The sequence below is a fragment of the Mustela erminea genome, chromosome 3, assembly GCF_009829155.1.
Source record: "Mustela erminea isolate mMusErm1 chromosome 3, mMusErm1.Pri, whole genome shotgun sequence".
Lineage (NCBI taxonomy): Eukaryota > Metazoa > Chordata > Mammalia > Carnivora > Mustelidae > Mustela > Mustela erminea.
In genome coordinates this window covers 95,024,016-95,037,880 of record NC_045616.1, presented here as the reverse complement: position 1 = coordinate 95,037,880, position 13,865 = coordinate 95,024,016, and the positions used below count along the sequence as shown (strand labels likewise).

The 13,865-nt window shown below is 40.5% G+C and overlaps 1 protein-coding gene across 7 annotated transcripts in view; it reads left to right on the top strand.

Annotated features, from left to right (window-relative positions):
• The window catches only part of CDC42SE2 (CDC42 small effector 2), a 116,131-nt gene extending 106,552 nt beyond the window's left edge, over positions 1-9,579 (top strand). For 4 of the 7 annotated variants that reach the window (XM_032336822.1, XM_032336818.1, XM_032336817.1 and 1 more), the window contains 3 exons: positions 3,051-3,152; positions 6,594-6,710; positions 7,039-9,579. In XM_032336822.1, coding sequence (XP_032192713.1) covers positions 3,051-3,152; positions 6,594-6,692 — 201 coding nt within the window. In that variant the 3' untranslated portion in view covers positions 6,693-6,710; positions 7,039-9,579. Of the gene's footprint in view, positions 1-1,844; positions 1,943-3,050; positions 3,158-6,593; positions 6,711-7,038 lie in introns of those variants that run through there. The other 3 variants (XM_032336821.1, XM_032336820.1, XM_032336816.1) reach the window with 3 other exon arrangements.
• Positions 9,580-13,865: the final 4,286 nt, after the last annotated feature.

The window sequence follows — 13,865 nt, the reverse complement described above, 5'->3', positions numbered from 1 at the left end:
ATTTATAAATTAATTACCTGTCCTTTCATTTTTAGTATGAGAGTAGTCTCTGTTGAACGTCCTTCCTTAGTATTCAGAATGTTTGTTATAGTCTTTGATTTTGATTAACCACCTGATCCATTCATTACTTTGAGGAGACATTTCTGGGGAGTTGGGTGGTGGCCTAAGTGCCTGGTGATGATTTCTCTCCCACCATCTTCCTTCAGTAGTTCAGTTGTTAGAATAAATCATTTAGTGTGGAGATGTGAGCTAAGCGTAGCCTTTTGCTAAGCCCTGAACACACCATTCCAGAGGAAATTATGAAGTTAGAACCTGAGAAGTTTCTCCTCTGTGTTCATAGGTCAAGGGATGGTCAAGACTCCCAGTGTCCTTAAAGTAGATCTTACTCTCTGAAATGTTCCCATCCCTTAACCTGCATGAGAAGGCCCTCCGGCTGAGCTATGTGGAGCTGTCTGACCTGTGAGTGAGTTGCACAAGGCCTTAGGAGGAAAAGTCTGCAGGCCCATAGATGCCATTAGCCCCTGGAACTTGACTGCTGTCCTTTTTCTTCAACTGGAGCCATCCACCCTTTCCTCCTGTGTGGAGAGTGCCAAGAAGCTAGAAGTCCTTCTGTCAGTCAAGGGCCTTACTGGGCAAGAAACCCCAACAATTTGTCTGGCCCAGGAATTGAGACAATTCTTATATTTTTGATGGTGAAGATACATTTATGTGCCTGGATATACAACTTTCTAACAAAGCAGATTCAGTGGATGGTAACAGTATAGCCAAGAAGAAAATAGGCACAAAGCTATTAGCATCTTCTTTCCTTACCTTACTCCTAGAAAAGAGAAGGTAGCTTTGCTTCTTACAGCTCATTTATGCTGTGTTATCTTAGAATAGTGTGAAGGGGAAGTACACTGAATGGACTGGGTAGAAACAGATAAACTGAGAGTCCGGGGGAACCAGCACACTGCTGGTATGGGTGTTCCTAGACAAAGGATGCTGTGGGTGTCAGGTCTGTGCTGAGGGGCATGGAGTCTGAGATACATTTAGGGCACCTGAAGTAGCAGTAAGACAGAGATAGCAAGAAATCCATGCCTTGTGCTGACAAATAGAACAATTGGAGAACATAGACAAAAGTTCTGGATCCTCTCTTGGTTTTCTGACACCTTCTTAACCTGAAATTTTTCTAGAATCCGAGGGAGGAGGGCCTCAAAAGACTGAATTTATCAACCCTTGAAAAGGGGGCTTGAAGTAAATGAATGAGAATATTTTGCTCCTACTGTTACAGACTATAATTTATACAGTCAAGCATTTTGAGAGGGAAAATGGAAACCCGTAATACAAATTCTCAGATGAAAAAGTACTGCAGTGATGTAATTTCATAGCAGAGCTTCTGAAAAAATAACTGTAATTGCAAAATAGTCTGATGTAGCTCCTGCTTAAAAAAATTTTTTTTCTAGAGCTGGGATCTGCTCCTCGTTCCCATGAGTGAGTGAATGTTCACTAAAACGGAGCTATCCTTGCTTTGTTTGTGCACTGTGTGTAGTGGCTTTCATGCTGCAAGGACCGCAGTGCAGTTGCAGCTACAACACATGGAATGGCCTCTTTACGTCGTGGTCTGTAAGAAAAATTGGTAGATTTCTGAAGAAGATCAACTAAAGTTAGTTTTCAGTACAGCAAAACTATAAAGAGAAATAAAAACATTAGATAAAAATAACAGAAAATTGGAAGATGATACAAACACACACACACACACATTCTCACACATAATCTACTGTTCACCTAAGAGTGAAACAAATTGCACAAATGAACACAAGGAATGTTATAAAAACATAATAGAAAAAAACTTTTCCAATATGTAGGAATGCCTGTGTTCAGATAGACAGGGACACCACCTGCCATGGGAAGCACCGGATGGAGAAACTAGCGAACTTGGAGAGAGCCCACTCTCTCCACGAACGTAAGTATTTCTGAGGAAAAACTTGGGCTTCTTAAGGGATTCTAAATGGCATCTGTAAAGCTAGAAGGTGGCCAAACAATGTATGTTGGCTTCTGAAATTAATATATGAGCTCCCCATTTTTGTAGCTTTGTAGAAGATTGTATTTTAATCCTGAGGTGGTGTTACTTGGGTCTGTCTTGGTAAGTGTTTAGGATTTACCAGCATTTCAGTTGAGGTAGACTCAGTGTAATTTCTGGAGTATATTGTTCAAAGGGAAGTAGCAGCATTGGTGTTGGGACACTGAGCCATCTGTGCAGTCCCCTCTCAGATCACAGTATCTAAGGGGTCATGGAAAACATGGGACAGATTTAAGATAACCTTTGTCTCTGGAAAGATCTCATGATCAGTGAAACAGTAGGATAAGGAACTTCCTGTAATGAGAATGGGCATATTGGTGGGGCAAGGATTACAGATAGTAGCAGAAGTTACTGTGACAGCAGCATTCTGTACCCTGTAAGAGGTGGTTGGCAGAAATTAGGAGGGGTCATTAAGCCCCAGCCTAGTAGACTGAGTTTGGATAGGGTTTCATTCCCAGCCATCTCAGACCAGAGGAGAGTGAACAGACTGTTCATCTCCTCCAAACAAAGCAGCTGATTCATTCCAGTGTGGAATGGTTGTGGGGGTATAATCTAAGTAAAAATAATCAAAATAATGTCAGTTTATTAATGAAAGCTAGAAAGTGATGTTAAAATCAATGTTCTATTCAAATCACACTGTATTCTTTGCTAAGCATAAGGGTCACTGGTGATAATTTTATAGTTACCTCTTTTGAAACAATAAAACCCAAATAGTTATTATACAAATAAGTCAGTGGCCAAAGCTAGGCAAAATAATGTATTTTAAGTTCTAAATGATAACCTGTTGTTTTGCTTTACCAGTCATTTTGTGTGTGTGCGTGCGCATATATCTCTTGAGGTAATCCTGATAGTCCCAAGATGTTGGGATCCTGATGTCCTGGGGAAATTGTACTGTGGACATTAAAATCATTCATCCGCAGTAAATAAATCCAACAGAATAAGCATGTTGCTAATAAAAACATTTCTCAACACATTCTTTCCTGTATTTTAGAAAAGGCGCCGGCGGATTGACCGAAGTATGATTGGAGAGCCAACAAATTTTGTGCACACGGCTCATGTAGGATCGGGAGACCTATTCAGTGGAATGAATTCAGTAAGTGTATTGGTGGAAGATGCAGATGGGTGTTGGGGCACAGACTTAGGTCACCTGTATGACAGCTACATACATTCCTTAAGATTATACAGCACTCACTGAATTTGTAGATATTGAATATAAATACGTAATATGAGCAAAGAAGAAAATAAGCAGTGGAAAATTAATCTCTCCTCTAACTTGCTAACCTAGGCCTTTATTTCTATCTTTCTCCTGAAAAAATACTTAAAAGGAGTTGAGTTTACAATGATAGTTATAGCCTTTGGCTCTCCTGACTCCTTGCAAAGAAATGTGAATGTCCTCCTTTTAGTAATATTTAATTTCTTCTCTCTTCAATTAAGTTGCCTTTTGCAAACATACTTATTTCATTTATCTTATAAAAGACTAGCCTTTTCTTGATATTAGAATGTTTGTGATTTATTCATAATTAATGTAAATACTTGTATATATTTGCTATCTTTTATAGAGATTTCAGTGAATTTCAAGACATACTTTAGATTTACTCACTTGAACATGTGTACTCCTTAATGTTCAGCCAACAAAACAGTGCTCTGTAAGAGAAGCGCTGCCAAGTCAGGGTGTCCTTCTTTTTGTCTTAAAGTAATAAGCTACAAAGTATCGAGAGCCTCTTACCCGCAGTTGTAAAGTAAACTGATATGTCTAAATGACCTCTAAAGTGTTTAGAACCAGAAAGTCATTAAGGCTTGTATAAATATAGAATTATCCATTGTATACTTATTTACTGGACAGAATTAACAAAAGACTTAATAAAAGCTCAGAGACTTTTAAAACAGGTAGATCTTATATCCTGGATACAGCAAACAAGTTTGTCACATCAGTTACTAGGTGAGCAAAGGGATAACGTGTAGCTTCCTGAAAGGAAACATCTTGTTTGTTTTAAATCTGTAGGAAAAGTACTTTGTTTTGTTCAGCTGCTTTTGTGGAAATGTAAGAGGTGTCAGGTTACTGTCACAATACAATTCAGTAGCTTTGTTTCCTGTATCAGCATGAAATGCAAAGATGAAATGAGAACCTATAGCTTTTGTTAATAGGGTTATTATTACCCATACAAGTCGAGCGAATGGCTTCAAATTTATTATACATGAATTTTATTTTTTTAACAAATGTTCTTCCCCATTTCACGTTTTTAAAAAACTCCAGAATGATATTTTTAGTTCATGGTATTTAACTTTTTAAATACTGTTTATACACATTTCAGGATTTCTTTAAAAATTCCTCTTTGACGTTTTGTCTGCACTAGAAGCCTGTCATGGATGTGGGGGACCCTCGTTGCCAGCAGCGTAGCTAGAGCTTAAGGACAGTCTCCTTCCTGTAGGGCATCCGGGTCTTCGGCTTCGGCTGAGCGCTGGTTCCAGACAGCCCTCTGCTGTTAGTCCACCTGCGGAGTCCAGGCAGCCTGCTCTGCTTATGGACTAGATGTTTTAATGAAGTGTGTCTGAGCTTGTTAGAACCCACTGTGTCTCCAAGAGGTTTTCTGTCTGTGTGATGATGCACACACGCGGTTCCAGGCTACTGCTTGAGCGGGTGTGTTAGGGTCAATGTTATGGAATCCCCGAGTTCCTGCAGGTGACATCAGTGGAGAGATGTCACTGATATGAGCCTGATTTGGTGAGAGAAGTCTTTTCTTCTGTGCAATAATAGTATTGCACAGAGTGAGACAAAACCATAAATGTGGTTTATCTGCAGAAATAGGATAGACTAACTTAAGGCAAACTAAGAACTGGGCAGCATGGATGAGGTACTTGGCTCGGTGCAAATGGAAAGCCCTGGCACTGGATTCCTGAAGGGGCAGATGACTTGGGGGAGTGTCTCTTTTCCTCTAAACACACTCTTCTTCCCAAGATTACCTTTCATACTAGAAATAGATCCCATGACTCCTTTAATAAGAGAGTGTTATTGTGTTAAAATACAATATATACACAGTCAAAAATAATCCATTAGAAAATCCAAATTGTATTGTTTGAAATTGAACAACTGACTTTTGGAGAAAAACCAGTTTTTTTCTTGCCTAGAAGCAGCATGACATTATGAATGCACTATGGAAAAACACAAAAATGTTACTTTTTATAAATAGCCCAGAAATGCCTAGAAAAGGTAACATGTTAGGTGGGGGAATTTTTGGTACCTGTATAGAAACATGTTCATGCCACAAAATTGGTTACCTGAAAGGAACAGGAAATGACTTCGAACAGATAGCTTATGCTGGTAGCCTTCTCAGACTGAGCAAGGTTACTGAAAATAAATAGGCCTATAGATTTCAGGGGTTTTTTTGTTTTTTTGTTTTTTTTTTTTTAATACTTCTAACTGAAGTGGTCATTTGAGTAATGTGAATATAGATAAGGCCATAATTAGAGTAAGATGTTCCACCCAAGATTTTTCTCAGTGAAACCCTTCTGGATCTAAAGAAGGTATACATTTTATATTTTGCTTTTCTACTAGAGTAAATTTAAACCTGCCTTGCTCAGAAAGGAGGCAGATCTTACTTCCTTTGCTTAAATATACGGACTCAGGATCGCCGTTGAAAATACCTCACACAGCATATTTTCTATCATGTGCACAGTAAGTATTTGATAAGTAGATTAATTAATGGATGTTCCCTTCTGCTGTCCCCCAAGGGAACCATGGACAGGTGAGGGACCCTTCGAGCAGATCACCCCTGCTCGGCCTCCGCACTGTTCAGTCAGTAGCTCCAGCACCTTCTCACTGCTCCTTTTTCTGGTAATCTAGCCTGATTCTCTTCTGTACTTACCATTTGTTGCTAGTTGGTATGAACTAAGATTGGAGTAATTTTGGTCCACTAAGGCACTTCTCAGCTTGCCAATAAGTTCATTTGCCTTTGCTTCCACCAAGTAAAAGAAGAACCCAGCAGTTCAGTATCCTACAGTCCATCAGTTTGGTGGGGAGGAGAAATTATCATGTTAACTATTTCACAGATCTTTAGAGATACTTAACCCAGGTTACAATGACTATAGATGAATAAATTTGGATTCTTTAAGGCTGTATCGGTTATGTAAGTTTTACCACATGGGACCTTTGAAAATTTATCTTTGGTCTAATTTCCTTTGTATTTATTTTTATTCGATTCTCAGTAATTGAGGTGATCACCTGTGTGAACGAGGTGTCTAAATTAAGAACTGGAGTTGCTCTGTATACTTCTGTTTTTGAAATGTTACCAAGTACATTGTGAATCACAACACAGTTATTTTATCACTGCTAAGTGGGGAGAGGGAGTTGAAGCCTGAAATGTGTTTTTAGTAGCCTCACTATTTCCCTAAGGGCAATCAGAAATTTAAGTCTATAAAAACAGATTTTTTTCTATAGAAAGGATCCTTCTCAAAACTGCTTAGCTAAAACGTTGAGACCAGGATCAGTTGCATTGTCCCTAGTTCTTGATTTGGTTCTGTTTTTGTCTTATTTTAGGTTAGCTCCATTCAGAACCAGATGCAGTCGAAGGGGGGCTACGGGGGTGGGATGTCTGCCAGTGTGCAGATGCAGCTTGTGGATACGAAGGCTGGATAGCCCCGAGTCCTGTCTCCTGTGAGTATCTGCGTCATATGCTGGAAAAGGCCAAAATATTTCACCCTGCTAAGGGTTTCACGGGCTGGTTGTAGGCACTTTGAGTAGTAGTTTTCACTTGTTCTTTCCCTCATGACCCAACAGCCAGGTGGGGAGGAGCCTTTGACAGATAGTATCCTTTAAACATGAATGAAATTACTATTTTGAGTATTGGTACTTTGGGGAATGTCCTGTGTAGTGAAGTACCTTGATGTTTTAGACTGCATGGTTGAGAAATCTTTGATGATAAACTTTACAAATTAAACATTAAAGTGTAAAAATAATTTGGATTTTTCTTTTGGTTTTATAGGTCATTGTGAATTTGTGTTTTCTCTTTTCACTCCTCTTTAATTTGTTGTTGTGATTCCTTTTCAAATACAAAAAAGAAGTGTGATGGCATCTTGTTCACCCTGTTGTGATTTCTCCAGTGAGACGTTCTTGTTCTGCTCTGAAGAAGCTGTTGTCAGATGAACCTTGCATTTCCTTCGGCTGGCATGCATGCCTTTGGACTCACGGACTTTGGATCGTGGCTTCATTTTTATCAATTATGGATCTGATCTTAGCATGATCTTTTTTTGTGAATGCTAGCACTATTTTGCATCCCCCCCCCCCCATTTTAAACGTTTCTATTTCCATCTCCAGCCCTCTGCCTTATGAGTTTGTTGGTAAGGTAGGACCTGCTATTGTTAGTCACTGTTTCTGTATATTTTGGAAGGTATGACATCCATAAGCACAATGATCATTTTTATTCATTTGAAACTTGAGCAGAATAGATACCGCATGCTTTATGAAGTTGCTTTGTCTGGGAGCCCAGAAATGAGTGTTTCTTTGCTGCTGTGGGCTGAGGGTAACTGCTGCTGTTAGAGAGAGGTTAGCTGTGGCACCAAGTCATATCAGTTTCACACACACAAAGGTAACCTGTAGCTTACTCTATAATTAAAACCTGGCATTCATAAGGTGTTCATTCAGTTGTAAATGTTCGGTGTATTTATTCTGAGAGTGAGGACCTGTGATTTGCGAACGAGTGTGGTTGTGTGTCAGAGTGCTGTGGTGAGGCCCTCATCCAGGCTCATGTGTACTCACTCTGTTTTGACTTATTTTAATATGATGATCTATGTGTTTCCACTATTAACTTCTGGCCGGTACTACTAACTGCAGTGTCAGTGGCCTTTCCATATTCAAACCTGTTTTGGGGCAGTGGAAGTTAACCCAGAGCAATAGAGTGACTTGGCCGAATTGTTGCCAGTGAAGAAATCTATATGGTGATTTGTTAGGAGATTGGTGAGAAACCATTGCTCAGGCTCCAGAATCTTTATTCTTCATAAATGATGTGTATTTCAGGTATTTCTGTAAGTACTTCCCCTTCTCTGTGAGGGTATGGTGTATGTATTCTTGTTGTTTAAATCCTATGTCCAGTGTAGTCCTGACTAACTACATTTAGTAGGATTAATATTTTATGCAGCAAATGGGACTTAGGTGAAAATGTAGACAGCTAAGAAATTAGGTAAGTAATTATTTTCTTTGCATCTTAGTCCCAGGTTCTTATGAACCAGGTAACTGGATAAATAGCTTATATAAGGCAAACCAGGAAAGCGGTGCTTCTGAATAGAACTGACCAGTGCAGTGAGGCGCTGGATTCCTCAGTGCTTGTATTTCAACAGTTGGAGGCTTCATAGGTGTCAGTCCCAGAAAGAATCTGTCAAGGAAACATTTATGCTTACTAATAAAACAAGGCCATTTGCAGTTTAATTTACGGTGTGTATACTGCGTTCTGGCATTTGCTGAGGACCCATGTCGTTCTTCTCAGCCAGAGTCTGTGTCCTGCCATGGATAGTGCTTTGTCCGTGGTCTTAGAAAACCTTGGATTTTCTGGGCCTTGTCCATAGTGATGCTCTTTAGTCTATTTTGACTTTAAAAATTAGTAGAACTTTTATATATGTCCTATAACTCCAGGATTCCTAGTACAGGGAGCCCTGCTCCTAGGTCTTGAACTCCTGATTTGTTTTATTCCCCCTCCCCCCCGCTTTTTGTTGTTGTTGTTGTTTTGTTTGTTGTTGTTTTTTTGTTTTACTTCTCTGTTTTCTAATCAAGATCTTCTGTGTGGACCAAATACTTCACTGAGTTCTGGAGCATATCCCCGTGGTGACCCCAGGTGTATGCTCTTGAGTGTGTAACTGACCTGCAGTAGCCACCCCGTGTGCAAGACCATATGCTGAGGGAAGGTGCCAATAAATTCAAGAAGAAATGACAAAAAATTTTTACAGTAATCTTAAACACAGATTTTTTAGGTAGGCTTGAAGATAGTGAAGGGTGGCAAGTTCCCCACATCATCAGTGGGATTGTAAATCTTGGGCCATGTGTCTCATTTTAAAATTGAATCTAAAGCAATAGGATTGACTGTTAGTACTTTGCTGAAATACATGCTAACATTCAGTGCACAGGAAACTGAATGAAGGTTTAACCAATGCCATGGATTCTGTCAGTGATCTGCATTTGTTACAAGAGGTGCTTTCCCATGATGTAGGCAGAAGTTGGTGCCAATAAGAAATGTTCACTATGGTGACTGGGTTCAGCATTTCCAATGCAGCATTATCGCCTTTAAAGATATTTTGTGAGTATATATTAGCTTTCACTTTTGTTATTAAATTATAGCAGTTTCATTATAGAGAGCAAGTAAGTTTGCCTTGATTTTGTTTTAAAATGACTTCTGCTCAGCACCCAGAAGATAAAATTGACATATTTTTATAATATAAGCATACTTTTTTTGTACATTGTGTTCATTCAGTGTTGGCTTGTAGATATTAAAAGAAATTATTGATTTTGATTCAATAAATGTTTTCTTTCCATCCTGGTTTGGTTTTTCCTTTCTTAGTTCAGGCCAACTAGAATTCACTCAGAGGGTATTTTTGGCATTCTTATAGTTTCAGTTAAGATTAATGTCCTGCAAAACCATCTCTTTTTAAAAGCTGGTAGCTACCATATTGGGCAGGTATGAACCATTTCCAACATGACAGCAAGTTTGGAGGTAGCTGACAGTTTGCTCCTCAGGAAAAACTTCCAGTGTCTAGAGGCAGTTTGGGTTGTCCCAGCTTGAGGCAGGTGGGGCTGCTAACCATCTGTGGTGCAGAGAACAGCACCCATCCCTCCCCAAACAAAGACTTACCCAGCCCCAAATGTCATAGTGCCACAGCTGAGAATCCCTGGCTTAGGACAAAGAATATGGATATACTCACCAAGTACATCCAGTTAGAAACTCCTCACTGTGTGGAGCCTTGTGCATTGGGCCGTAGGTTTGGCTGTATTAGGAGATGGGCCAAGTAAGGTTGGTTCTGAAGTAGAAAAATCAATGGGAAAAATATTAATATTTCAAAAAATTATCATAACATTTGTCATTTCATGGCCGAAGACTGAGGTAATTGGGTTAAGGTGAAGTTCTTTCCACAACTGATAAAATAGTAAGAATAAGGCATCCTGATTAAAGTATCTGAAGAAACTGATAGTGGTTTATCAGGATTCTATTTTGAGCACAGTTTCAAAGGACATGAATAAAATGCACAAGGGTTCATAAGCTAAACTGTTTTTATAGATCCATCCTACTTTTTGTGCTTTAGAGACATAGCTGGGAATTTGCTAAAACTTGTGGAAATGCAAAAATCTTCAAAACTGACAGGAAATTATTTACCCTCTGCTTGAAATATGCTTTGAGTACACTATAAAGAAAGCAAAGGAAAGGTTACCTTAGGTTTATTGTCTCCATTCCTCACGGGCTAATAAAACTTAAACCAGTAAACAACTCATGTTGCTCAGAATTTATATTTTTTAGCACATTCACTTTTCATTTTTTTGATGTTTTTGATGCTTTCCGCCAAGTAGCTACAGCCTCTGGGCTGCGTGTAACCCCAACCCTCAGCCTCTCATCATCTTAACAATTTCTGTCTGCCCTTTGATGCCCAAAGGAAGGAAGTTAGTATCAGAATAAGGAGAGCCAGATGTTTGATCCGGAGCCTCACAAGCAGTGGGGAAAGGGTGTGCTCCTGATATTGAAGGCCAGGTGATGGGAGTCTGACAGCAAGGTGACAGCTACAGAGCAAAGACACTGGCCAACTCTAACCTACACTCCACTGGATCCTTTACAACTCAGCTGTGTGGAAGCTTTAGATCAGTGAATGCATGGTAGCTTGCTCTGGGGGCCCAGAAAGGACTCCCAAGCAAGGGTTTTTGTTTTTGGTTTTGGTCTGTTCAAGAATCAGCAAGAAAGATTATTTAAAATTCCTCAGAACTTCACCTGATCACCTTTTTCTTCATTTATTAATTTCAGCTGCCTCAACACATGCCTCCTTTATACCATCTGGGCCTTTCAAATATTTGAGCTGATTCTTTACATTAGATCCCGATTCTGTGCAGCAGCACACTCAGGCACTGTCCACAGACATTTTAGTTGAGGTTTCTGGGTGTCTGGAAACATCACTGTTTCACTGTTCAGAACCGTGCAGACACGAGTTTAAGAATCGTCATTGCTGCTTTGAGCACAAGCACCCAGAGTCCAAATTCCAGTTCTCAAGTTTTCAGTAATGTCTATTTTGTCACATTAACATTTTCATAAATTTCTGCAGTTTTGCTTATATCTAATTTTTGCTGCTTGGGTAGTGGCTTTGTGGGAGCTCTTCCAACAAAATACCCTAGACCAGACAGCTTATAAACAAGAGGAGTTGACTTCTTACAGTTCTGGAAGCTGGAAGTCCATGATCAGGGAGCCAGCGTGATCCTGTGAGGGGGGCTCCTCCAGGATGCAGACAGCTCAGATCTTCGTGTGCTGAAGGGGCTAGGAATTTCATACGGCGTCTCTTCACAAGTGACACACTCATGACCCATGTCACCTCAGGGGTTAGGATTTCACCATGAACTATTGGGGGGCGGCATTCAGACCACAGCATGCAGCTATAGGAGGTGAGTGACTGCAACTGCCCCTCGTGAGATGTGGCCACCTCCAGCGTGGAGCGTGTGCACCGTGGAGACGAGGCTGCAGGCCAGGAGCCTCTCAGGGTCAGGTACGACTGCCACTGAGAAACAGAAACGACTGTCCTTTCTCCTCCCGTCCACCATTCTGATTGTCCCCTAGGACACTAACATGACAGGTAGACATTTCAGGAAAAAAAACCAGCCTGTAAGGTCATCTGAGGGATGAGAACTTAAAGCAAATGGAAGATTCCAGTGATTCAGCCTCTGCTGAGCAAGGAAAATGCTCTGAAGGAGGGGGAATATCAAAAAGAAATGTTCTTTGCCTGCTTTGTGTGTTGAAATTTTAAAAAAACTTTATCATTTATACTTTCCCACTTCACAGTTTGTTCAATAAACCTTTTGTTTGGAAGATGTGTATCCAGCTCTGGGAAATTATTTCTCTGGTTATTTCTTGTGAGGATTATCAGATTTCTGAGGAGCAACAGTGAGCTCTAGAATATAAAGGAGTACTTTACACATACTGGTGAGAGAAAATTATTTTGAACGAGTATATTCTATCTAGACCAAAATCTCAAGGAGGTGAGATGGTAAAATAAAGATGAACAGGCAAGCAAGCCATCAGAAACTATGTCACACACCCTTTCTGAAAATACAGCTGGAAAAATATGCTCTGCAAGAACCAGCAGAACACACTAAGTACTATGATTTAAAGGTATCTCAGGACTTCGACATCTGAGGCTGACCTAAAGAGCAATCTATCCAAATAAGAACAAACATCAGGAAGATTTTAGGAAAACTGGTCCTAAGAAGCATAATTAAATAGATGCCATTTATGAGCTGCAAGATTTGTGCATTCACCAATCTTTTATTGCACATTATGTGCCCAACGCGCTATTTATGCGCTGGGGGTACAATATCGACCCGCAAGAACGACACATAGCCTGGTATCTTGTTAACGTTGCTTCCTCTTTATTATCATACCACACTTGCTTATATGCAGTAGGGCACCCTATCAGAAGACAGAAATTCTCAAGACATCCAATCACAGACCTGCTGCTAAGCTTCCCCTAATTAGTCTATCCAATGTCCGCTTTTCCTCCCCTACATGGGCCATCGCCGATATCAGTTTGTTTACGTGGAGGTTTGTTTTGGCACCTGGCCAGGCGCCATCTTATAATGGCGGGGACTTCCTTGGCCACAGCCGGTCCCCGACATCTCCCCCTTTTTTGTTTTATAGGAGGGATCGTGCCTGTCTTAGGTTGTCAACAGTAGAAGACATTCTTACCCGTCATTAGACATGAGGTAGCAAAGATCTCTGTCCTGTCTTAGGTTGGTATGTCTCTCTGCTGATCTTACCCGTCCTTGACTACCAACCCAGCATGCTTAACCATATTTGGGGGGATGTTCCAGCTTCAGTCGCCAGCAGAGCTTGTACTAGGGCTCGCTTTTGCTCACGATGTTGTCATCTCCACTGACATATTTTCTTAGTAAGAAGTAGCATGCCAATGAGGAGAAGGACAAGCAGACCAATCGTTCCAGCCCATTGTTTAGTAAAGTTAAAAACATTGCCGAGTGCATTTAGTATGTCTGGAAATGATGCAGGCCGTACACGAGTACTATTAACCTTAGTGGTCTCAGCAAGAAGGCTCCGTGTAAAATTTTGAAAGTCTTCAGACCAGGTGCCTTGTAAATATCGGGAGAGCAGTCGGGAGGAATTGCTAATCTGACTAAGGTTAGAGAATTTTACAGGGGTAACACAGAGCGCAGAAAAAGGAACAATACAACCAACGCTCAGTAGTGAAGAACAGGGAGAAGATAAAGGAAGAATTAGTTAAAGGTAAAGGATAGGGCCAAGCTTTCAGAATAGCCCATAATTCACGTGTCGCCGTCGAGGAATTAGGAATATCAGAGTCCCCCACGACAGTAGGAGGATCACGGCTTCCTCTGTCCTCATCCTTGTTCTCAGGGGCCTTCCGGACCAATCTCTCTGGAATCCAAATCGGCACTTCTTTGTCCTGTGGGAAAACACAAATGGAACCTCTGCTCCAGATTAATACAGGATCCGGGCCTTTCCATTGTCCCGTAAGGATATCCTTCCAAAGAACTAAGGGCTTGGGGGAAGAATCCATACAGGCTGAATGTCTTTCAGCTGCTGCTTGACCGTTTTTATCGAGCGTC